Below are 26663 nucleotides of genomic sequence, written 5' to 3'. Positions count from 1 at the left end.
GCCTCTGGATCATCCCAGGCCCCTCCATCCCAGCAACATCCTGGGCTGGATCCATCTGACTCCTCCCACTACAACTGTAGCATATCTACCCTGACGGTGATATGGTCACAACCGGGTTTTAGGAGGCAACTGAAGCTACATTTTTAGAGCACCTGATGTAGAATTGAAGACACTTGATTTACGTCAGAGATTGAGAGGAGTATGATTTGAAGGGTGCTGAAGATCTCACCTGGCTTTGCTGCTTATCACTTGGTCTCACAAAAAAACCTCAAGGGCAGGGAGCCCCAGGAAGCAGGGACAGAATCAGGCTGGTCAGTTCTCTGGCTGTCCCATTGAGCCATCTCCTAGGAGAGAAGCATCTTGACAAGGAAGGGGCTCCCAAGTGCCTACAGTCACCACAGGTACTCTCTGGTGTCTGAAGTTTCACACACCAATAAGGAAGGGAATGTTTTCACTTCTTACTATCCTTTACCCTCAGCTGTTTCCAGTTTGTTTATAGCAGCAGTTTGGAATCAGGTTAGATTCTTTAAAACTCCATGCTCCCCCCACTTCAGAGCTACAGATCAGGGGCCAGGTAGTTTGGTTCTGTGGCCTGAGCTCCCATAACTTCTGGGCTGAGGGTGGAATAAGCCCATAAGGAGTTCAGTATGGTGCCCATTGTGTATTCCATTACCATTAACGGTATATGCCAGACTGCCAGTTTTTCCATCAGGAATTGGGGACTGGTGGTAACACTCTGAAGCCTTCTTGCCTTTTTCTCCTGGAGATCCTAAAGCTAAGAAGGCAGGCAGGGTCCTAAGAAAGGGTGTTCCCTGCCCTCTCGCTTGGGTCTTCACACTCTGAATCCTTACTGTGTGCCAGGGACCTAGCAGATAGGGCCCCTACTGGGTTGATGTCAGAAGCTCTCCTTGCCAGCCTTAGCTTGGGAACCATGCTTCTGCCAGTGAGTTCTTCATCAGAATGAGACCAGGTTTTGCCAAAATCTGTAATTCTCACATTTCAACATGCTTTTTAATGATACAGATTACCAGGCACAGCATCAAACCTGAATCCAAATCCAGGGCCCAGGCCCAGGAGTCTACATCTTCAATCACTCCCACCTTGATTTTGTATTCTGATGCAGGTATTTCATAGTCTAGATATTGAGAAACCTGTGGGAGGGGATTTGAGGGTCCTAAAGACTATATAGGCTTGACCCCAGAAGGCCTGTGGGGGCCTCACTGTACAGCTGTCTGACCAGGTCTTCTGAGGCCATGCGCAGGACCTGCTTGACCAGCCCTGAGGCCAAAGGCACTGCCTGCTGCATGGTGACTGCATTCTCTGTTGGCTACAGGCAGTGAGGCCTGACTTGACAAGCACCTCACCATGGCCTCTGGGGACCATGGCCTTGGCCATGCCAGCCAGGAATCCCTGGCACTGGGAGGGCCCGTTGAGGTAAGTGCCTCTCTAAGGTTTTCCACTTTTCTTTGGAGCTCTCTGCCATGGGGCAGTGGATGGTGGTGGTGGGGGTGGTGCACCAGCCATCAATTTCCCTCTTGGGGCACAATAAGAGGCTTCTTTTGTCTAGATGCTTCTGAGCTGCTCAGGTGGCATCACTAGACAGGGCCAGGGTGTATGGGGTTTTTCCAGATTACCGTGGAAGATGTCAGGTGTTGACAACACAGAGTATGTCCTTTATTTCACAAATCACACAGTATCAGCAACACCAGGAACAAGCCAGAAAGCCTACAAGTCTGTCTCCTTAGCAGCCATTAAAACAGTTTAAAAATAAAAGTACCCTCATGCATTGTTGGTGGGGAAGTAAAATGATACAGCCACTGTGGAAAACAGTCTGGCAGTTCTTCAAAAGTTTAAACAATTACCTTATGACCCAGCAATTCCACTCCTGGGTACATAGCCAAAAGAATTGAAGCAGGTTCTTCAACAGATACGTGAACACCCTTGTTCATAGCAACGTTATTCACAACAGTGAAAAGATGAAAACAACCCAAGTGTTTATTGTTGGATGAATGGATGGATAAAATGATTATATATATATATATATATATACACACACACACACACACACACGCAGTGGAATACAATGCAACCTTTAAAAGGAAGCTCTATTACATGGTACAACATGGATGAACCTTGAGGACATGCTAAATGTAACAAGCCAGTCACAAAAGGAGAACTAATGTATGCTTCTGCTCACTTGATCCCTGGAGAAACCAAAATTCATAGAGACAAATTAGAATGTTGGTTACCAAGGGCCAGGGTGGGGATAGGGAATTAATGTTTAACAGAGGAAAGTTTCCATTTAGAAAGTTGAAAAAGTTCTGGAGATGGATGGTGGTGATGATTGTATAACAATATGAATGTACTTAATGCCACCAAACGGAAGAATGGTTAAGATGATAAATTTTGTTTATGTATAGAGTTTTATATATATAGGCATATAAACACATGCAACCACGTATATGTACAAGTATATATACACTTTTTTAAAAAAGATTTTTATTCATGAGAGAGAGGCAGAGCCACAGGCAGAGGGAGAAGCAGGCTCCATGCAGGGAGCCCAATGTGGGACTCAATCCCAAGTCTCCAGGATCAGGCCCTGGGCTGCAGGTGGCACTAAACTGTTGGGCCACCCAGGTTGCCCCATATATACACTTTTAAATGTATATGTGTACAAATGAAAACCAGTAAAGAAATGGCTTGTCCTGTCATCCAGATAGCTCCATTAACACATGTAATTATGTGTTGTGTAAATGTACACATAATTTTAAAAATTCAAAGGTATACAATTAAAAATGTACCTACTTCCCAATCTACTGAATCCCAGTGCCTGTCTACAAACTAAATGTTCTGGTACTGCCTTTAGAAAAATAGTTTTGAGCTTTCACTTAATGCTCTGTATATGAAAGTTACACTAAAGCAGTCATGCTGTCACTGAAATTCCTGCCAGAGGGTGTCTGTGCTCTTCCTTGTTTGACAGTTCCACAGAATTCCATTCTGTGGATGGAACAGTTTCTGTAATCCCTCTGCTGTTGCTGGACACTTATTTCCAGTTTTGTATATAATTATTACAGTCTGCACTGTCAACATATTTTGGCATAATCTAAGGACACACAGGGCAAGTTCTTTGTAGTGTAATTTCTGGGTCTCAGCGTATGCCCATTTAAGGCTTTGATGGATGCTGTCAGATTGCTCTCCAAGAGCTTGTTTCCTGCACTCTGAGCCATACCAGTGTCAAGTGTTTTTTTGTTTTGTTTATTTTTTTACCAGTCTTATATGTGATAAATACTCCTATCATTTCTATTTTATTGAGCTACTATTTGAGCGATCATCTGCACCAGGCCACAAGGCAAGACTTGCTATGTTATCACATTGTAACATTATTCACCTGAGGCATAAAAGGAACATGGACTAAAGTCCTCAGCCCTGCTGCATTTAAAGGTTCCCAGCCAGACTGTCAAGGGCAACATCATCACAAAGCAGCTCTGGTTTGTCATTTAAGTCTTCCAGTGTCTCTATAAACAGCCCTCGGGTGACCTCCTTTCTACTCACAGCTTTTTCCTTCTTTGGGCAAATTCCCAGGAGGAGAATATCAGAATGATAGTGCATAATCTTTTTTGGAATTGGTAAGGTGGGTGGTCCTCTCTCTGTTCAGTGAATCTGTAAGCCAAGGCTGGCTCTGTGGCCTCCCCTTCTGTTGATGCGGCCTTCCCTGGCCATCCCATTCCACCCAGGGATTCAGTCCATTTATTGGCTTCAGATTAAGGATGAACCAGGAGCTCCCTACTCCCTGAAACTCCCACTTGCTTCTCTCACTGGAGTTGAGAGCTTGTGGTGGGCTCTGGTCATGTCTGCCAAGGCATCTGCCTTTACCTTCTTGGGCCTTTGGGATTTGGGTCCCCTTCCCCATAGGGCAGCCCTTCCTGGATCTAGGTTAGGGAGTGTTTTCTGGATTGAGATCAGATCTGTCTTGCTCGAGGGCAAGGTGCTTGATGAGGTCTCTGGTTTGTGGGGGTGTTTGCTGGCTACTTGTGTTCTGAGTCCCCATCCTTCTTTCAGTGCCCCACTGGAGGAGTCCTATTCTCCAGTAGGAGAGCGAGGGCCTCTCTGTCACTAGGTGGAAGCCTCAGGTCAGGTCCATGTCCTGTCACTGGCTGTGGGGTCATGGGTAGGTCTCTTAGCCTGTCTGTGCTTCCATGTTCCTTTGGAAGATAACTCAGTTTTGTTCTATCTCCCTGTTGTTTGTGGGAGGCTTTGTGGCGGGCCCTCAAGGCCTGGGTGGGAGAGGAAGAGCCTCCCAGGGCTAAACAGGATCAGTGACCTGCAGGCTGGACCCCTCTTGGTGCTGGGTCAACAGATTTGCCCTGAGACCCTCTCAGTGACAGATTTGGTTTTGTATGGGCCTGGGGCAGACAGATGTCTTCCATCCATGACCTCAGCCTACTTGGCCCACTGACCCATCTCCCTTATCAGTCCCCTGGGGCAGTGGGGGTTTTTGTCCAGGAATTGAGTGGGAGTGGTGGCAAGCAGGAATCTGTCCTGAGAGAGGCCTGTGCCCTCCAGCCTGGGTGGTGCCCAGAGTGAAGCCTCTTCCTTGACTGGCTGAAGCTGACCCCCAATACTTCACAGGCCCAGGCTGCTTCCCACTCCTATGCTGTTGCTTTGCTGAGCCTGGTGGTATGTGACAGGAAGGGACAGAGATAACCCCTCTGCAAGCCCCCATCTGGAGCTTTTTCCGGCATGAGTGTATATTCAAGCCAGACATACATTGACCAGGAAGGGAGCTTCCCTCAGCTTAGAGGAATCCGAGGGGAGCTACCTCAGAGGTCAGGGCCACGTGGAGACCCCTAGGGAGGTCCAGGAGAGCAGCCTCCTAATTTTGCCAATGCATTAGGCCCACAACCTGCCCAGAAGCCAGACAAATATTTTTTATTGTTTAATAAATGCAAATTTGTGGAGTATAGCAGACATATAGAAGTATATGAAATCATGTAGTGTTTATTTTTTTAAATATTTTTATTTATTTATTCATGAGAGATACACAGAGAGAGAGAGATAGAGACACAGGCAGAGGGAGAAGCAGGCTCCATGCAGGGAGCCCGATGTGGGACTCATCCCGGGTCTCCAGGATCACACCCTGGGCTGAAGGCAGCGCTAAACCGCTGGGCTACCGGGGCTGCCCCATCATGTAGTGTTTAAAGAACCACAGATAGAACACACATGTATCCTCCACGCAGGACAAGAAATAGAATGCTTCACAATCCCAGAAGTCCCTTGTGTGCTTAGATGTATCAGCCCTTTCTCTCTTTCCTTTCATCCTCCACCGGCTCTCCTTGTCAGAGGCAACCGCTATACTGTTTTATCTTTACACTTCCTTTATTTTCTGACCCTGGAAAGTATGTGAACTTTGGACAAGTGGTGAGTGGACTAATTTTTCTCACCTGTACAAAAATGCCATTACTCAGTTGTTTTGGTTTTACCATGTCTGATCCTAAAAAACACATTTATTTGCTTGTTCTTGAACTTAATGGAGTCGTGTTTGTTTTTCCATGGTATCTTAATGTTTTTATTTTATTTATTTATGAGAGAGACAGAGAAAGGACATGAGAGAGAGGGGAGCAGCAGAGGGAGAAGGAAAAGCAGATTGCCCCCTGAGTAGGGAGCCCGACATGGGGATCAATCCCAGGACCCTAGGATCACAACCTGAGCCGAAGGCAGATGCTTAACTGAGCCACCCAGGTGCCCCACTTAATGTTATTTTAAAAATTGATCCATGTTAATGCTGCCAGAACTCATTCCTGTTTTAATTAATAGACATTTTTAAGATTTTATTTATTAGAGCATGAGTGGGAATGGGGGCAGAGGGAAAGGGAAAGAGAACCGCAAGCAGACTCCTCGCTGGGCCTGGAGCCCCACACGGGGCTCAATCCCCTAACCCTGAGATATTTTTTTTGTTTGTTTAAGATTTTATTAATTTACTCATGAGAGACACAGAGAGGGAGGCAGAGACAAGGCAGAGGGAGAAGCAGGCTCTATGCAGGGAGCCTGATGTGGGACTCGATCTCGGGACTCCAGGATCATGCCCTGAGCCAAAGGTAGAAGCTCACCTGCTGAGCTACCCAGGCATCCCATAAATAAAATATTTATAAAAAAAAAAGAAAAAGAACACTTTAGATTTACAGAAAAATTGAGTAGATAGTATAGTTTCTGATTACCTTGCACAGTGTCCTTATATTAATATGTACATTGATTGTAAGTAATAAACTAAGATTGATACATTATTATTTTTTAAGATTTTATTTGTTAGAGAGCAGGAGTGGGGGGATAAGGTAGAGGGAGAGGGATAAGCAGACTCCCCACTGAGCAGGGAGCTTGACTCCCAACTCAGTCCCAGGAGCCTGGGATCATGACCTGAACCAAAGGCAGATAAACCAACTGAGCCACCCAAGCACCTTGATACATTATTGTTAATGAAAGCCTGTGGTTGATTTAAATTTTCTTAGTTTTTACCTGATGTCCTTTTTCTGTTTCAGGATCCCTTCCAGGATAGTACATCAGATGTAGTCATCATGTGTCCTTAAGCTCCTCTTGGCTGTGAAAATTTCTTAGACTTTCCTTGTTTTTGTAACCTTGATGGTTTTGAGAAGGACTGGTCAGGTATTTTGTAGGATACTTCATTTTTCATTGCTATGTGATATAGTTTCATTGCTATAATAATAATATATACTATTCTAGTGGGTAATGTGTGGTTAGAACACTCCTATCTTACTAATTGTTCCATTGATGGATGTTTCAGTTCCTGTTTTTTTTTAAAGATTTTATTTCTTGGGCAGCCCTGGTGGCCTACCGGTTTAGTGCCGCCTTTGGCCAGGGGTGTGTTCCTTGGGGACCCGGGGTCGAGTCCCACATCGGGCTCCCTGCTGCGTGGAGCCTGCTTCTCCCTCTGCCTGTGTCTCTGCCTCTCTCTGTGTGTTTCTCATGAATAAATAAAATCTTTTAAAAAAAATTAAATTCTATGAAATTCCTTTTCTCTCCTTACTTTTCTTTTGAGTTATTTTCTCTTTTTGACTCACAGGAGTTCTCTGTATATTCTAGATATAATTCAGAATGGGAGTGACAAGAATCTTCCAGTTTATGGCTTGACTTTTCATTCTCTTTATAGTATCTTTTGATTAACATAGGGTCTTAATTTTAATGTAGTTAAATCATGAATCTTTTTCTTTATAGTTCTATTTTCTTAAGGAATCTGTGTCTCAGGGTCAAAAATTTCTTCTCCCATTTGTATGGTGTAAGGTAGGGATCTATTTTTTTTTTAAGATTTTATTTATTCATTCATAAGAGACAGAGAGAGAGAGAAGTGGAGACATAGGCAGATATTCATTCACAAGAGACACAGAGAGAGAGAAGCGGAGACATAGGCAGAGGGAGAAGCAGGCTCCATGCAGAGAGCCTGACATGGGACTCGATCCCGGGTCTCCAGCATCATGCCCTGGGCCAAAGGCAGGTGCTAAACCACTGAGCCACCCAGGAATCCCTAGGGGTCTATTTTTAATGATTTTTTTCATTTATGTTTAAACATGCATAAGCACCAATTATTGCAAAACTGCTTCTCTCATCAACCTATGAAGCCAGCTGTGTCCCAAGTCAGGTATTCCAGATAAGCACATCGGTCTCTGAGCACACTCTTCTGTACCATCAATACATTTTCTGTCCTAGCACCTATACCGCACTATCTTAATTACCACAGCTTTATACAAATTGTCAATATTTGTAAGTAAGACCCCCTCATGTTATCCTTAGCAGTGCTTTGGATATTTTTAGTTCTTTGTCTTTCTATAAAATTGTTAGTATCAGAGGATCTAATATATTTTTTAAGTTAGAGTCACAATTTTCAAAAGGGCATATGGTAAAAGGCTCAGTCTGCCTTTCTTCTCCCAGTTCTTTAGAAGTGACTGCAGTTAATAGTTTTCTGTGTATTTTTCTAGAACAAATCTTAAGTTGCCCAAGTCTATGTGTGCACACCATCCTACTTTTTGCAACCATATAGTCCATCAGCAGAGTTTATTTAAAAAGCAAACTTTTAATTCTCAGTGAAAACTGTTTAACAGATAATGATTTATAAATGTCAAAGAGATAGAAGTGTTAAACTCTGTATATTCTTTTCTTTTTTTTTAAGATTTTTATTTATTTATTCATGAGAGACACAGAGAGAGAGGCAGGGACACAGGCAGAGGGAGAAGCAGGCTCCATGCAGGGAGTCCAACACAGGACTAGATCCCGGGTCCCCAGGATCAGGCCCTGGGCTGAAGGTGGCGATAAACTGCTGAGCCACCCAGGCTGTCCAACTCTGTATATTCTTAATCTTAAGTCATTTTGAATAGTTCCTGAAATTACAAAATATACGTTATAATTTCTACTAATTCTGATGGAAAAGTGATGAGTTTTGTTTTCCCAACAGTTTGTAGCAGACTGCTGGGCATGTTTGTATCTCTTCCTGCTTCAGGGAATCTCGTTAGAAGCCTGGATTGTTTTTCAAAACAGGAATATCTGGGTCATGCTTAAATCTATCAGAGATAGCACAACAGGAATAACAAGTCTAGTTTATTCTTAGAGTGTTATTAGCTATATTTGGGGTTGCTGTCAGCTTCTATTATCCTATTTTTCATTTTTTTCCTTTTGTTGATTTGTTAGTGTTGTCTATGTCTGTCTTCTGCTTACTGGAGGAAAGCAACATGTCTGTAGTCTATCTACATCCAAAGCTGGCCAGTATCTTTACTGTGCTCCTGGGTGACAGAGACCCCAGGCCATTTAGAGCAATTACCTCTGAGCTCACCTAGAATTTTCCTTAGTGTGAGTCTGTTGGTGAAGAGCTCTCAGTTCTTGTTTGTCTGAAAATATCTTTATTTTACCTTGATTCTTTAAATACTGTATGTTTTTTTCCAGGTTTAGAAGTCTAGGTTGCGAGTAATTTCTTTCAGCCCATGAAGCCATCACTCATTTTCTGGCCTCCATTGATCCTGTGAAAGCCAGCAAGTATCACTCCTATAAAGGTAAAGGAATGGCTTTATTTATTTTTCCTCTGCTGCTTTTAAGATTTTCTCTTTGTCTTTGGTTTTATGGAGTTCACTATACCATGTCCACAGCTGGATTTCCTATAATTTGTCCTATTTGGGATTTGTTGGGATTCTTGCATCTGTGGATTGCTATCTTTTATCAGTTCTAGGAAATCCTCAGTCATCATTTCTTCAAATAATACCTTCTGTTTGGCTTTGTCACTTTTCTCAGTCTATCTTCCAGGTATTTTCAGCTTTCTTCCGTATCTTCCAGGTTTGTTTTTGTTTTTGCCTCTGTATTCTGGTTAATTTCTTATCTATCTTCCACTTCGTTATTTTGCTGTGTCCACTCTGAAGCCACATCAATTCACCTAGTTTTTAATTTTGGTGATTGTGCTTTTCATTTCTAGGATTCCATTTGATTTTTTTTATCTGCTCTATATATTTACTTATAATTTTCCATCTCCTGCAGATTTTCAAGTATATTTATTTTCCTCTAAACAAAGTTAGCTGGGGTGTTTTTTGATCTATATCTAAGTTATTATTAACTAAAGTTCATAGTTCATTCAGATTTCTTTGGTTTTTGCCTCTCTCTGTTCCAGGATCCCATAGAGTACATTTAGTTGTCATGTATCCTTAGGCTCTTCTTGGCTGTGGTAGTTTCTGATTTTCCTTGTTTTTGATGACTTCAGTACTTTTAAGGAATAACAGTCAGGTATTTTGCAGAGTGTCTTTGGGATTTATCAGACGTTTTCTCTTTGATTAGACCGAGGTTATGTGTTTTGGAGAGGAAGACCACAGGTAAAATGCCACTCTCATCACTTCAGATCAAGGGTACATGCTCTCAAAATGACATCACTTGGCTGAGGTAGTGTCTGTAGGTTTCTCCATTGTGGGTTACTTTCTCCCATCCATACTTACATGTACTCTAGGGAGGAGGTCACTCTGCAGTGCTCATACTTAAGGAACGGGAGTTATGCCTTCACCTCCCCGAAGGGAGGGTTATCTACAGAAATTACCTGGATTTCTTCTGCATGGGAGATTTCTAGTCTCTCCTGTTTATGTCAGTGGAGACTCAAGGATATTTATTTTATACTTTGGATTATAATCCAATACCCCTTTATTTTGTTGCTGAAATTGTTTTAGTTTTGGCCATTCAGAAAAGTCTTTGCAGTCGGCTTTTCTGTCCCTTTGCTATAACCCCATCTTTATCATTGGTTTTTGTTTAGTACTTCTGCACTTCCTGACACTCAGTGTTCCCCAGGCATGTATTGTTCTTTTTCTGCCCTGGCTCTGGAATCTGCCATTTCTCTGAGGAGATGTGACTCCTTTCACTGGAGAATATTAGAAACCTGAAACTAAGTATGCTTGTTGCTACTGCAGTGTCCTTGCTTCTTGGCCCTTTCAGTCCTTAGTTCAAGGACATAGACACATAACTAGAAATATTTCTCTATAGGATCATCTATATCAGTATTAAATGAAACATGAATTTATGCTGGTATGTCCAACTGTAATTCATTACCATGTGAATCATCCTAGCCTCCTCACTCCTGCTTATCTGTAACCTCCCACTCCCAACAGTGAGAAAACCAGCTCCCACCATCCACCATCTGTATCATGGTATTACAGTTATTCTCAGTAACCATCATTATTGGAAACCAACTTCCTCCTGTTTTTTAAAAAACGAATGATGAAATGTTATACAAACTGTTCTGCATTTGAATGTTTCACTGGCAGACAACATATATTGGGTATCACTCCTTGCTGGTTCACATAGATCTACCTTTTGTTTCTTGAAGGCTACATGATATTCAGTGGTATTTATGATTAGCTTATTCAACATCTTGCCTATTGATGGGCATCTGGGCTATTTACAATTTTTTGCTATACAATCCTACATCAGGATTATGTTGATTCTGAGAATATGTGGGAGGATTTCACTAAAGTGAAATGCTTATCAAAAGGTATGGATGTTAGGGGCACCTGGGTGCCTCAGTAGTTGAGCATCTGCTTTTAGCTCAGGTCATGATCCCCGGGGTCCCAGGATTGAGCCCTGCATCAAGCTTCCTTTTTTTTTTTTTGCATCAAGCTTCCTGCAGGGAGCCTCTCTCTTTGCGTGTCTCTGTCTCTGATGAATAAATAAAATCTGGGCAGCCCGGGTGGCTCAGCGGTTTAGCACCACCTTTAGCCCAGGGTGTGATCCTGCGGACCTGGGATCGAGTCCCACGTCAGGCTCCCTGCATGGGGCCTGCTTCTTCCTCTGCCTGTGTCTCTCATGAATAAATACATAAAATCTTAAAAAAAAAAAAAAAAGGTATGGATGTTTAAAAATCTGAGTGATTTTTCAAGTTGCCCTCTGAAGGCTGAGCCAGTTGACATGCTCACCATCAGAATGAATAGAGTTTTCTAAAGCCAGCTGCAAGGGAGAGAGGAGTATCCATCAACCTTTGATTTTTGCCATTCACGTGAAGGGAATTTGCTGTCAGGTACAGCAAATCTATTTTCCTAACACTAGAGGTGTATTTTTTTCCAAATTTTTACCTTTTTTACAGTCAATTTATCCCTTTTCTCCTGAGATTTTGTGTCCTGCTTGGAAAGGCTTGTCATCATCCATATCATCCATGTCCTCTCCTAGTACATTGATGGTATTCTATAAAAAAAAAAAAAAAGCCAGACATGCAAACAGGCATAATGAACACCCACATATGTAGCACTTAAATGTTTTTTGTTGTTATTGCAGATTTTGAGCTTTGTATACACCACCACTGTGCAGGGAGATTCCTGTCGATATTAGCAGTTCCAGTTTACTTGTTTTCATTGCTGCCAAGTGATCTAAACCTGTCTCATAGGCACTTACCCACTTTTCTGCTGCTGCTGTTCACTTAGGTTGTTTCTGATGCTTTTATAAACATGTGTGTGTGACTCTTCCCAGCACATGTGAAGGACTCACTAAGGTGGGTGCAGGGGCGCACTACTGGGCTGCACGGTGAGGCATCCATACGTTTGCTGGAGCTACTTACTTATTCTGCAGTGTAACGAGGGCTAGTTTTCCACCTCCTTGGTATCACAGGGCCCATCTGTCAGCTGATGGGCATGAATGCTACCTCACTGGGATTTTGCCAGTGGGGCCACACATCTTCTTATTTATATCAAGATGACCAGCCACATAGTGAACACTCTGATTTTCACTTAACTATGCTGAAATGCCACCTTTCTTACTGTGCATTTTTATGACTGGAGCTTTAGGTTTGAGGGTTTGCTATACTTCCTGCTATTCTTTTTCTTCGTTCATGTTGACTAAAATGTCTGCTGGTATTTTCATTTATCATTAACATATGAATTATGTATTACCTCAAGATGTCATCTCCCCCTAAATTATTAAACTTTCTTAAGAACAAGAGATTACCATTGATCCAGTAAGACTCTTGGGGTTTTTTCACTTGTAGGCATCGGCCCATCTATTGCCTGATCGCAGAGACCTTCGACAGTGTTGAGTAGTGGGCCACTGGTGGATGGTGAGTGGAATTCTGGTTGTGTCAATACTTCTGGTTCATTTTTCTGCATGTTATAAAATATTTCTTCCATCTCTACTGTTGCTAGGATTTGTGTTTTTTGTTATTAAATTTATAGAATCATCTATCCTTGCCTCGCTGCCTTTTAAATTTTTTATTTATTTTAAATTTATTTTTTATTATTTTTTTGCTGCCTTTTTTTAAATGGTAAAAGAATCCTCTTAGGAAATTTGGAAAACAGAAATGCCCCACCCCAAACCCACGCCTGGTAGATAAACACTAAATAACCATCAAATGGATGAATTCTGGTATCTGTCGCAGCTGTTCTAGTTTGTTTTTATCTATTCAGAGTAGGAGTGTAGAATTTTGCATTTTCCATCGGAACAGTAGGAGAAGCATCTTTCCACTGGTGTAACCAAGCTGCTGACTACTTTTAAAATCATCTGATTTTCTCTGAAAACCCCAATGACAAGACAGTTTTCCCTATACTTGGGGGCAGACTATTTTTACAGATCATGTGACACATGAGCAGACCTCTTCCCCAGAATGTCAAGTCTAAGACCTTCCCCCACCAGAAAGCAAAACCCTTTAGGGTACAGGGCTGGAGGCCCTCAGTGCCCATCACCCATTCCTCCCACCGGAGAACAGTCAGCACCACACTGTGAACTTATCGTAGAATAGATTTATTTACCTGAAACCATGTCTGTGCAATGCTTGTTACCAGCACAGAAATAGACAACTGATCTCTATTTACAGTCTAAAGTCAAACATGCTTGTGATAAACTGACGTTTAGCATTTTATTAAGATAAATGCATCACAATATCGTATTGCACCAACATCTGTCTACTGCTTCTGATTTCATTAAATAAGTTACATTTAATACAGTGCAAAATAGCTGTTTGCACACTCAAAAAAAAAATAACTGAAGTTATGAACTGGAGGCCTACATTCTAACCTTTCAACACCTGTAGTGTTTTCAATAAATTTATAAATAAGCAAACTGTACAGGGCCAATTAAAAAGTAGCATGTTTAAATGACACCATAGAGAAATCTGGCTACTTACAACCAAAGGCATGCATTACAATTGAATATTGTACATTTATATAAACTATGACATTTTGCACAGAGAAACACGGAGACTTGGCTGATGGCTTCTAAGTTCTTAGATAAGGTTTTGGAACCTCATTCTTCTTGCAGCAAAGAAACCAAAGTTCTCTGGAGAGGCTTTCTGATTCATTAAGCTAAGTTGTACATTTGTAATTATTATTTTGATTTAAAAGCTAAACCCGTTGGTAATACACGTTTCCTCCACATAACACACAATGAGTTGGGGACTTTTTTTCTACTTTTCTTTTTCCCCCAACATCAATCATGCAGAGGGCTGGTAGATGTGTTGCTAAAAACGCACATGCACGCAACCGAACACCCTTATATTTCTGCAAAATGGTTTAGGAAGCAGTTACTCCAGTATTGCTGAAAAGGAAAGAGAGAGGAAATCAGCTTTATGAATTATGGGGAAGAAATGTTAGAATAACTACTTAAGATCAATAGTGACAAGGAATAGTGAGAAGGAATATACAGTTTGATCTTGTAAGATTTCAAGACCAGCACTTCTGATTAACTGTCCCTGAGGCACTGCCTACATAGGATAGCAGCTAGAAGTACTGGCTTGGCAACAGACCCTTCGTGTCATCCAGCTAGAGAGCAAAGGCCACCCTGGCTCACAGAAGAACCCCACCAGGCAGACACATAATTGCTTCAGATGTAATAGCAGGAGATGGGCAAGAGGAGGGTAAGTTCTTGGTTAGCAGTGCAGATGGTAAAGAAGGTGAAGGAGAGGTGAGCAGTGTGGCAGAGTGTGAAGCCTCTGGCTCCTCCCTCTCCCTTCCCTCCCCGCCTCCCTCCCAGGGGGCTAGCCCTGCCCAGTCCTAGAAGAGGGGCTGCTCTCATCACCACCCTCTTTGAAGAGGAAAGGCTGGGGATTACCATTGTCGCTGTTAGCTGCATGGTGGGGGCTTTGGCAAAACTGGTGGTTACGTTAAAAAGGCAACAGATGACGTGGGTACTGCAGACCGCTCCGGCTCTGGGCGGTAGGACACTGAGCTAACGCTTGTGGTCTTCTATTCCTGACGTCTGCCACCTCAAGGACATTCAGGCCCCGAGGTTTGAGGGTGATGTGGTAGCAGCTGTTTGTGGGGGAGGCTGGCACTTGCCCTGCTTGGCTGGGAGCTCAGGCAGCTTGCTCTGCAGGAACAGGTCACCTGCTCTGTGCAGATGCCAAATGAGTGGTGGAGCGGGCTCCCAGTGTGGGGACAGGGGAGATCACCGTCTTCTAGGAAAGCCCTATCGAAAAAGCTGTGCAAGGCCTACCTGCCCATCAGCAGGAACGCGAACAGGTTTTGGTAGAGTCTGTAAAGGACACTGCCCTGTCTAGTCCTGATGGTGGCAAAAGCAGAGGCTGCCTGTGCCTTCCTGCAGGTGCCGGGTGAGGGTCTGGGCACGTGGCCCTCAGTGCAGGAGGCCTGAGGCCAGGCTTGTGTCCACAACAGTACGGTTGCCGTGAGGTGCTCAAGGGGGCATGTTTCTCAGCAGAACCGACAAGGGGGTGCTCCCAGCTGCCCGGGCTGAAGGCATTAGGTACCCAAGCCGCCTCTGTGGGCCTGAAGATGGGAAGCCACAGACAACAACCGATTCAGGCTCCTCTAGGGGCTTGCGTGTCTCCAACAGCAGCAAACCACATTCAGCTTGTTTTGTTGAGGCATCAAGGAACTGAATGAGGAACGGACTGTTGGGTAAGTCTGGTTTCCACTGAACAGCACACCTGGGAGCTCGACATCCTGCCTTGGTTTGCAGTCAACGTGCATGTCTTGCATTTGTCACTCGACCCGCATCTTTTTAATGCCAAAAGCAGCAAAACCAACCCTCCTCCCTGCTATGTTCTCTGCCTAACAAACCAGCCCCCCTTCCTCAGTGGCATCAGGGTGTCAGGCTGGGACTTACAGCCCCCTGCCCTGCTTGATACCCATGAACTTTTCCCCAAACACCGAGCCTTTCTATTACACCGTAGGGGTGGCCCCAGTCCCTTCACAAAAACAGACCCCACAGGGAGGGAGCTGCTGCCTAGGCCTCCTTCAACTCTGGCTCATGACTAGGTTGGTTGGCTGCTAGCAGAGCCATGCCCTAATAACTGGGCTATAATGTACCCTGGAGAAAGAGAAGACAAGTCTCAGATGCAAAAGAGGACCCAAAAGGTGAAAAAAGCCTATTTGAGACAAACTTATGGATGTAGGAAATCGCTGGTTCAATTATTTGCTTTCACTAGGATTTTACTTTTTATTGAACAAGGTAGCAAGGTTTGGGATGAGTCCTTGTAGCTAGTAAACACCAAAGAACCACAAGTTTTTGAGAATCCTCATCTTGGCATTAGCAAAGGCAGCATTCCCTCAGCCTGTCAGCTGGACCAAAGCAAAACAAGTTTTCTCTCTTACCAGGCCCTCATCAACATCCGGCTGAGTCCCTGTCCGTGGAGTCTAAAGGCATCACACCTCGGGTCAGCTAACCCACCCCACGTGTGCACAGGTACCACACATCATATGCTTGCTGCTCTCGGAGACAGCCACAGAGCACAGCAGTGCATGACACAAGGGGCTTTTTCGTTAGTGTCACACAGCTAGCTCACTCGGTGGCAGTCACTTTTAGGCTAAAGCATCAGGATTCTAGGGAATACTCACGTTAGTTGATGGATGTTGGAAGGCATTGGAGGAAAACACCATAGTTAGGACAGTTAATGACTTACACACTGTTGGTAAGACTGATCTCGAACATGCACAAACATTTATCATAGTAACCATGGTGTTCATTAGTGCCACATTCAAATAAAAATAGTTCTATACAATATGTTCATTTGGTCATGTGCTATTTACAGATTTTTACAAAAACACACACACGTACACACACACACACACACCCTTATGTTCTCTACACCAGGCTAAAACAGGCCAGCAGAAACTTGCAAAAAAAGTATCATGGGTGACAACAGGCGCCTACACATTAATTCCTACAGCTACCTATGCAGCAGAACACAATTCACCTTCCCCTCGAGCACAGTAAAACTCAAGTTCTGAGCTAAGAACTTAAGAGAAAATTGAACACATCTGATAGTTCAAGCTAAGCCACTTAAAAGTTAAAAACAAGACAGTTATTTTTCTGTCCATTTAAAATGTTTTATTTTCCTTTTTAAACTAGATTGTGAAGTGCCACTGAAATAGGCAATGTTGGCAAAACAATGTCTGTTACAATAAAATACATTAGACATTTAAATAAATAACCTTAAAAACTACATGGGGGGACATGAACCCAGTCGATTGAATCTGGAACAATGTTTTCTGCACAAGCGAGAACAGGCATACCTCTTGTTAAGACTGATGTAAACAGAACCATCGGAACCCTACAGGAGAAGCAGCCGAGCAGGGTGGGGGGGTGGGGGTGGGAGTGAACAGGGGCTGGGGGGTGAGGGGGTGGCAAACCAAAAAATACTGACTGAGGTAGCAGTACTCTGCCCAGTGCAGAAAAATTGGCTTATGAATAAAAATTAGACTGTGATCTCAGATTAAATCCAGATGATCATGCAAAAACACAATACATGCTATTTAGTTTTAGAAAAAAAACACACACATTCATTTCCTAAAATCTGCTGCCAATTAATTTGCTGACAATGTCTGCTGGCTCAACTATATTTTTTTATACAAGGATGAGTATTAAACAGAACACTGTACATGCTTTTTCATCTACAAAAAAATATTTGCATAAAATAGTGTTAGTTCTCTGTACATGTCAATGGACACTTTAATTATGTGTATAAAAAAGGAAAATCTTGCCCCACTGGAGTCAGAAAAGCAAAACAAAAAATCTAGAGTATGAAATCTCCTTCACCAGCCAATATGTTCATGTGAAAATTCAGCAGAAATAGACAGTTGCTTTAAACAATAAAAAAATTAATTGATTAAGTTAAACATCTTCTTTATGTAAAACTGTCAGTCAAGACCAGAACATATCACTAAAGTTAGTGTCTGTGCTATAGACCCAGATCACCAGCGGCATTATGAGCAGCACAAATGGCCAGGAAATCCCATCGGTGCATGCCGAGAACGAGCAGGATTTGGTGGCAGGCTGCACACACTCTTTACCAGGTTCCAGGTAGTTGCGGGCCACAAACTTGAGTGTCTCATCCATTAGAATCACAGGCAAGGAGATTTTCAGCACCATTAGCCACTGGGTCAAATTCAACGGTGTGATCTGGAAAATAAGCTAAAACACAAAAAAAGCTCTGTCAAGCTCCCAGACTTGTGGGACAGGTAGTTAGGCCCCAGCCTCAGTTGTGGCCCCCGACCGCTTACTGGCAAAGGTTCCACGTAAAGGATGAGGAAGTGGAGGGACATGGACAGGCAGATAGAGCCCACCAGCCAGATGTTCTCCCAGGGGGGCATCCTCAGCAGGGACTGGTTTTCGGACAAGCTGTAGGACAAAGAGAGGTACATGAGATGTGCAGACCCAGAAGGCAAAGGCCTTTGTCACGAGTGCCCAAAACTGTTTTGAATGATGTTCAATGAGGCAACAGCTAATCTGGCATTGCCCACTGACCTAATTCTACCGAGTGAAGTTTCTACTGTGGCAAAGTTAAAGGAAGAATGTTTAGATGTAGGACAAACTTCCAATTTAAAATCTAGGCTTCGCACAGCAGACTCCATTTCAATGGACTCAAAGCTGCTCTCAATTGCCCTTGACGCTGATGCTATTTCAAAATTTCCATTTTTATCACTGGCTTAATTGGCTGATACCATTTGTCTTGCTGCTGAAAGGCAAGAGTGCCTTCCCTGTGGGCACTGAAGGCCCTATTTTTGGCCCCCACTGTCTCATAAGGAACATGTGGTTAAGCACTCCCACTACTTCCTGGAGGTGATGACGACTGAAGCTTTTAAAACTGGTGCTGCTTGTTCTTTCTTTCTTTCTGGGAGGGAGGAGCTTCTCTGCAATCATCTATAAACCACGACACCCAGTTCCCCAGTGCGCTAGCTGGCGGAGCTCTTGCCCCAGCTTGTTGAGGACTCACTGACCTGTTGAGGGCATTACACATCTCTATGGTTACTAGAACAGACAGCGCCATTGTCATCGGGTACGGGGATTCAAAGATTGCACAATCCACTCCTTCAAAGTCCGGGTTGTCATCTTTACACTGTAGGAAGTGGCTCTGCAACAAATGCCCAATTAAGTTCCTGATGAGCCAAGTACATTTCCAAGGTCCATGGCCTGTTCCACAGGAAGCCCAGAACACAGACCCACACAAGGTCTCACCCCATCTCCCAGAGAAGCCCTGGTCCTTCAGAATAATTTTGGATGCAATTGCTTATTATTTGAGCATTAGGATTATTTGGTAGGCACCTAACCACAAAAAGCACAAAGACAACCTTGTAACACTTTGCCTCTAAGATAGAAAAAAGGCAGACACATACCAGCTGGTAGAAGGACACTCTTGGTCCTCCGTCGGCAGCAATGAACCACCATGCAGCAGCACCCACGGTAGCAGCGCCAACATAACCTGGAAAGAGACACAGGCGGGGTCTACAGCCCACAGCTCTCACTGCATGTGCCACCTTGGGGGCCACTCTCCAGCAGAGAGGAGATCTGGTACGTCTGTGGTACAGGAGAGTCTGCCGCTGCCACTAGCAACTGCTCACTCATATCAGCCAAAGCAGCTAGATGGTGGGTTTGCAAGGAGGGGTGTCTGCAGTACAGAAAAACTACGCAACTTTTCTTCCAGCATTTGGGAGAAAAAGCCCTTATGGGAACTGGCTGGATCTTTACGCTAGCCAGGCCCCTCCCCCCTACCTGGGGGCTAACATGTCCTCCACAGAGCACCTTGCTGTGCTGGAGGACCAGATCATACCACCCATGACTTAGGGAAAATGATGCCCCCAGTTATACCCTTATCTGCTCCATCAAAGGCCTGGCAGATCCTTTTTGTGGAAATGCCACCAGAGCAGTTATTGCAGCACGCAAACAACATGCCAGAGCCCGAAGCCGACTGTGGAACCACCGCACCGCACCCACTGCTCCCTAACCAATTAGTTTTGATTTGATCAAGTTTATTACAGAGCAACAGGGCAGTAGAGAACACAGGGACTTGACACCACAAAGATGGTCCCAATGTGGGTAGCATCTACCAAAATGCACGCGTTCACACTCCAACTCAGCAATTACAATAGAACAGGAGGCAGCTGAGGGCAGCTATATAGACAATGACATGGCAATTCCCTCAAAATAGGAAGAAATACACAAAGATAGGGTTCAGCACACATGTACGTATAGCACACCAATACTTAGGAAAGTAAGTGTATAGAATAGATCTATTTGCTTGAATACTTCCAGAGGGTACAAGAGAAATTCAGTGTTGGAGGGGAAATGACTGGCTGAGAACCTTCTCACTTTATGCCACAGAGTGCTTTTGGAATTTTAAATCCTATGAACGTATTAAATAAACAACCCACCTTCCTATAGAACCCCAGGGCAGTTATTTTAATTCTCTGGGCCTCATTTCCTATGCTCTAAAGTGAGGATAAGAACCCACAGCTGGGACAGGAGAACAAGGTCTACAGAGATGGCGTATATAGAACCTGACCTGTGGCTGGGGCTCCCGTGTGTTTCCCAAGCACTGCGGATGAACACACATCTCCTCCCTGCTCTACTTAAGAGGAATGCAGCTTAGTTTCATAGCTTGGTGATATAAGGCCTGACCCCGACTCAGGGATACCCCTGTATCCCTTTGCCCTTTAGGTTAAATCTCAAAATCTCATAACAGCCTAAGGAATGACAAGGATAACTAAAACAACTAATTTTCCTGTAAAGTGGTATATGGTTTATTAAACTCCATTTTTTGCTAACATAATACAGGGATACAAAAGTGGTTTTAAGGGATGAATTTACAACATCTTGGCTCATGAACTTTTTTTTTTTTTTTTTAATCAATGATATAGGGGCACCTGGGTGGCTCAGTGGTTGAGCATCTGCCTTTGACTCAGGTTGTGATCTCGGGTCCTGGGATCAAATCCCGCATCCGGCTCTCCAGAGTGAGCCCACTTCTCCCTCTGCCTATGTCTCTGCTTCTGTCTCTCTCATGAATAAATAAATAAAAATCTTAACAAAACAAAACACAATATAAAAACTGTACTCACAGCCAATGGCCAGGTAACGGAAAAAGAGCCATCCACTGATCAGAGGTTCCTTCGGGTTCCGGGGTGGTTTGTTCATGATGTCTAGATCAGGAGGGTTAAACCCCAGGGCAGTGGCAGGCAGGCCGTCTGTCACCAGATTGACCCAGAGCAGCTGGACAGGAATTAAAGCCTCAGGGAATCCAAGGGCTGCCGTCAGGAAAATACTGTTTCCACCCAAAGAAAGAGACCCCAGATTATTTTGGAAACTACTTATATACCATTAGCACGTTCTTCATCTCCACAAGAAAAATAAATAAATAAATAAATAATAAATAAATAAATAAAAATCAATGGACAATAACAGTGACTGCTTGAACTTACTTTCTGGCCACCATAAAACATTTGTCCTAATTTCGAGTTAAAGTAAAATGTTAGAAAACCAAGAATTTTATGTTACTTTATATAGTTAAACTCATTTCTATCTTTGAGAGCATCCTTTACACATCAGAGTAGCTGCAGGACAGCCCTCTCGGGTGGGAAGAACCTCTACCTTCCCACCAAAGACCAAAGCTGCTGCCATATGAACAATAATCTGAAAAACTGGTCATCCCAAGGCCTGATTTTAGACCAAGGACTACAAGGGATCTTTCACAGGGACCCACCAGACAACCTCCCCCACATTTGAGGAGATGAGGTAGCGGATAAACTGCTTCATATTGTTGTAGATTGCCCGCCCCTCCTCGACAGCAGCCACGATGGTGGAGAAGTTGTCATCTGCCAGAACCATTTCAGAGGCAGTTTTAGCCACTGCTGTGCCCGAGCCCATGGCAATGCCGATCTCCGATTTCTTCAGGGCAGGAGCATCATTCACACCATCCCCAGTCTGAAAAGGAACATGAGAAGTGGTTTACACAGACCTGCCGCCACCTCATACACACATCCCTGAAAAAGGCTCAGCCATCTTGAAGCAAGGGGTAGGAATGGAGCTGGGGGCCTCTGGGCACAGACATAGTGAACTATCATTTTTACAAAGTGGCATCACAAAACACTCTTAACCTGGGAAATGAAACAAAGAAGACTTTAAAATTCATCTCTATGAAAAAAATCATCTCTATGACTTTTTTTTTTTTTTACCAAACAAAACTCAAAACCACCCACATGGCAGTTACGATGCAGCACTCGCATCCACCCAGAGAAATCTCAGAATAGGTGTAGACTGCAAAAAGGTGGAAACCATAACATGCCATTTACAAAGGTCACAAACATGTAAAAATACTAAATACTGTCTACAAAGCTATCATTTCCATGGGTGTTTTTTAAGCTTACTAAACACCCAACATTGAATTCAGAACAGTGGTTCCCTCTGGGAGAGGAGAAGAGGAAGGAAGTGTATCTGTAATATCTGCTTTCAAGTAACATCTTTTTTTCTTAAGGTTTTATAAACAGAAAGCAAATATTACAAAACATGAATGTGTCTGGGTGAAGAATCACACTAGAGGAAAAATACTGGAAATGCCCCACCAACAGGCAGCTTTAATGCTTGACCAGTACCATCTAATTTCAGGTAGGGTTATCTGAAGATTGGGTGATAGAACACAAATGAGTTCTCTTAATTTTTAGAAAACTGTATACTTTAATCAAGACAAAGACTGGGTGTCACCATGTATTTCTCCACAAATGACTCAGAAGGCACACGTCTACATCTTTAGAGCCTTCCCTGCAGGTAACACACAGCATGCCAACTATGGGTTGGTAGAACCCTAGACAAAGAACCCTGATTGTGACCGAAATCAGGATATTCCAAATCTGGGAGCTGGTACTAAAAATTTAACAGTCAAAAATCACAATGTGCTGTGTCTGTGTAGTGTGAGCCCAAAGGTACTCACCATGGCTGTAATCTCATCAAAAGACTGAAGGAATTCTACAATTTTTGACTTGTGGGAAGGTTCGACTCGAGCAAAACAGCGGGCATTCAAGCAGGCATCCCTCTGGGCTGAAGGACTGAGCTCATCAAACTCCCGGCCTGTAAAAGCCTTTGACGTCACATCTTCGTCCTGTCCAAAGATGCCAATGCGCCGACAGATGGCCACCGCCGTGCCCTTGTTGTCTCCTGTGATCATAATGACTCGGATGCCTGCTTGCCGGCACAGCTTTACAGAGGAGGCCACTTCAATCCTTGGAGGATCCAGCATGCCCACGCATCCAACGAAAGTCAGATTGGTCTACAGCAAAAGAATCACCTTGTGCTTAAACAGGACATTCCAGTCTTTTCCTTAGTGTCAACAATGGCCAGTCACACACTAAGAGGAAAGGTCTCTGCGTCTTCTTATGATAAATTATGTAATGGTGACTCTTCTCTAAGATTAAAATTCATACAGATATAAATCCACTGAGGAATAGTATGAATATGAATTCCAATTAATCGGAAAGGATGAAATACTGCATTCTTGTGACCAAATCATCCTTTACCTCTGGTGACAATCCTCCTTTGAAATCAGGAAAAACACCTACCAAGGACTAAGAGCACTCTAGTGGTGGCTACTCTAGTGGCCCAAGTGCCAAAATTAGCCTTACTCCTTCCAGGCAGTGCTTCAGGAAGGCACATACCTGGGAGGAAGGATTCCTATGAGCAGATAAGGAGAAATCTCTCAACTTGGATATTTTGACCTTTAATAACTAACAAATGTTTAAAAAACATTCCCAATTTAAAAAACATCTTCATTTACATGGGAATTGCAGAATAGGCTTTACAAGTTTCTTTAGCTCAAGTCTAAAGGGTTCCACCCTGAAGGTAAGAGACCTGTGTTAAACTGTTAACTGCACGTGTTGGAAGCAGCAAGCTAAATTGGAATGGTGATGCATCTGACCTGCAGAAAAACAAATAACCACACCTTTTTCTTGGCAAAAGCAAGACTCATTTGACCTTTTACTGAAGGAGCACTGTTTGAACACAATGAATGTGCAGGGCGTGGGGGAAGAAACTTTGCATCAGCTAACCTCATATTTAATAAAGTTGGCAGAGTCCTCAAGGTTCATTTCTTCTCTTCTCAGAGGGTTGTCGTGGGTGGCCAGGGCCAGGCACCGCAGTGTGTCGCTGCCGCTACCCCATTCCCGAATGACAGACATGACCTTCTGTTTGACGCCTGGGGTCATAGGGACTTTAGTACTTCCAACTCGAATGTGGGTGCACCTGTCAATGACACCTTCAGGAGCCCCCTGGAAATGTTACAGACTGAGGTCAACAATCTTATTTACTGGGCTCACCCAGGATGTTAATCCTGGTGAGAATATCACAACTGCAATGTGCCGTACTTGCCTTCACAAACATTTTGCTCATCGAAGTCCGGCTCGGTTTGTTTGGTGTACAATAAACTGACATTGATTTTCTATCACGTGAAAACTCCAAAGTAAATTCCTTTTTCATCAACTGCTTAATGACCTATAAGACAACAAACGTGGAATGCTACTAGATGCCCGTTTCTGAGTATTCACTAAGCAACTACTACCTGACAGGCACTGGGGATTTAGCAATAGACAATGAACAAAAACAAGTGGAATTCTCCCCCTCCTGAAGCTTATACATGCCCTCTAGTTTGGGAAAGACGCACTAGAATGTAAACAAAGTGCTATGGGGAGGAAATTTTTTTAAAGATTTCTTGCTTATTTATTCATGGGGGTGGGGTGGGGGGGCAGAGGGAGAAGCAGGCTCCATGCAGGGAGCCGGACAGACTCAATTCTGGGTCTCCAGGATCACACCCGGGCTGCAGGCAGTGCTAAACCGCTGCACCACTGGGGCTGCCCGAAAAAAAATTTTTTTTTAATAAGGCAGGGAAGGTGGATGGAAAATTTGTATGTTCAGGTTGCAATTTTACATAAATGGTCAGAAGAAACAGGAGCAAAAACCGAAGGGATGTTTGAGTAAAAACAGGAGGGCTATTTGAGCCAAGAGCACAGAGGTACAGGCTGGCATGACCTGGTGTACTCAAGGAGCCTCCACGCTGAGCAGCTGGAAAAACTTACAAGAAAAAGAGGTGAGAAACTGGTTATAGAATGTTAAGAATCACTTCATGACATTTTATAACAAGTGAAAATGGAAGAAGACAAGGGAGGTTTCAAGGTCTGGCAGTTGCATTAAGAATTAGCTAGCAGGGGATAAGGAACACCACTTAGTACAAATAATCCAAGAAGTCATGGCCACTGGGGGCAGAAATAGGTGGTCCAGAGCACTGCTGAAGTTCCCACCATGGTGGGAATGTTCGATCAGAGCTACTCATGTGGCTGTCCAGTGTGGCTACTAAGTACCTGGAAGAGCTGCTGTTTTCTTTATTCTGAAGAGCTTCAGGGAGCCAGCGGCCACCACTCTTCACTCTAGCACGGTGACCAAAGACCTCATGGGAGTTAACTGCACACAGGGAAGGTGGAGGATGGGCCCTGGGGTCTCCCTACCCCTGGTGGGAGATGGACAATTCAGCCAAGGGAGTCTGCAGAGGGCCCGGGAGGGAATGTTTCAGGGATGGAGAGAGCAACAGCTTGGGTAAATGACGACTATAAAGTACCCTTCAGATTGAGACGTTGTCAGATCTGCATCGTGTATACAACCGCGTTACCTACGGTGTATACTTCTTGTTTCTGATTTTTATACTTTTGACTTTTCTGGCCTTACTGCATGGACTGGAGCTGCCAGTACAATACTGAATAGAAACAGGGAAAGTAGAACTTTTTCTGTTTCTATTAAGTATGACATTACTATAGGCTCTGTGTAAATGCACCATCAGCTTGAAGGTGAAATTTGCAGAATTCTCATCATGAACAGAAGTTTTATCAGATGGCTTTTCTGTATCCACTGAAATGATTTATGGTTTTCTGCCTTTATTTGAATTACCCTGATCTTCTCCTACCTCCCACTCAGACATTAAGCTAATGACAGCTGCAGAAATCCCCAAGAACCCCCACATCCAGTGTGGGCAGTGATGAGTGGACTGATGTCTGTGGCTTCTATGCCAGGGTGGGTGGATGGACTATAGCCACCCTCTTGCCAGAGCGGCCTCAAGCAAAAAAAAAAACAAAAACAAAACACAAAAAAAACACCATTACTGAATTCTGCATCACCTCAACTGCATATATTATGTGTTTAGTTTCCAGCATTTGTTGTACCAAATGCTCTAGGAAGACTGAAGGAACATGTAGAGATTCTAAGGTGTGGACCCAGGCAGGTACCAGATATATGAGGGACAGGCACAGACACAAAGCCGTTTCTTCCAGTATTAGCATGGTCCAGAGCAGGAGTTATTTCCAGATGGTTCACTAGGCCCATTTCACCTTTATTTATTTATTTTTTAAGATTTTATTTATTCATGAGAGAGACAGAGAGAGAGAGAGAGAGAAAGAGAGAGAGAGAGAGGGGCAGAGGGAGAGGCAGGCTCCATGCAGGAAGCCTGACATGGGACTTGATCCCTGGTCTCCAGGATCAGGCCCTGGGCTGGAGGCGGCAATAAACCACTGAGCCACTGGGCTGCCCCCATTTCACCTTTAACACACTTCTCCTTTCTGGGGGCTGGGGATTGGCATGGGATCAGGTCTGGGAACTTTCAGTGAAGGAGCCCCATGACCATCGTTTCTGACATACACACCACCCCCTCTGCTGCAGACAAAAAATGAGGCAAAGGCAGCCATGGAGCAAGAAAATGCTTATTAGTCTGCAGATGAGAGAACAGAGAGCCATACCCTTATTTGTGGTCATTCTGACAGTTAACGTACCACTTTCAAGCTCCATAATACTACTTGTTTCCCTTCATCAAGTAGTTATAGATCTAGAATCAAACAATTCTAACCCTCAGTCTCTGTGAAGCTAAAGCTGCCTCTGAGGGACTTAGTCACACCAACTAATAA

General features: G+C 43.7%; 1 protein-coding gene and 1 long non-coding RNA gene across 5 annotated transcripts in view; one reads left to right on the top strand and one right to left on the bottom strand.

Moving 5' to 3' along the window:
- The first annotated feature begins 1440 nt into the window (after positions 1–1440).
- Positions 1441–22877, top strand: LOC144299833 (uncharacterized). Of its 2 annotated transcripts, XR_013366505.1 has the most exons (3): positions 1457–6657; positions 8944–9050; positions 12500–22877. It is a non-coding gene; the product is annotated as an uncharacterized LOC144299833 (long non-coding RNA). The 2 variants fall into 2 exon arrangements; XR_013366504.1 differs by having other exon boundaries at positions 1441–9050.
- The window catches only part of ATP2A2 (ATPase sarcoplasmic/endoplasmic reticulum Ca2+ transporting 2), a 60759-nt gene continuing 47328 nt past the window's right edge, over positions 13233–26663 (bottom strand). For 2 of the 3 annotated variants that reach the window (XR_013366503.1, XR_013366502.1), the window contains 10 exons: positions 24091–24213; positions 23772–23990; positions 22661–22996; positions 21437–21657; positions 20796–20998; positions 19077–19162; positions 18681–18814; positions 17964–18081; positions 16299–17874; positions 13233–14040 (listed from right to left, as the gene is read on the bottom strand). Coding sequence is in view for 1 of the 3 variants with exons in the window: in XM_077875571.1 (XP_077731697.1) it covers positions 14027–14040; positions 17754–17874; positions 17964–18081; positions 18681–18814; positions 19077–19162; positions 20796–20998; positions 21437–21657; positions 22661–22996; positions 23772–23990; positions 24091–24213 (1575 nt within the window). In the remaining 2 variants the exon portion in view is untranslated. The remainder of the gene's footprint in view (positions 14041–16298; positions 17875–17963; positions 18082–18680; positions 18815–19076; positions 19163–20795; positions 20999–21436; positions 21658–22660; positions 22997–23771; positions 23991–24090; positions 24214–26663) is intronic. The other variant, XM_077875571.1, reaches the window with a different exon arrangement.

This window comes from Canis aureus, chromosome 27 (assembly GCF_053574225.1).
Source record: "Canis aureus isolate CA01 chromosome 27, VMU_Caureus_v.1.0, whole genome shotgun sequence".
Lineage (NCBI taxonomy): Eukaryota > Metazoa > Chordata > Mammalia > Carnivora > Canidae > Canis > Canis aureus.
This window is presented reverse-complemented; position numbering and strand designations above follow the sequence as displayed.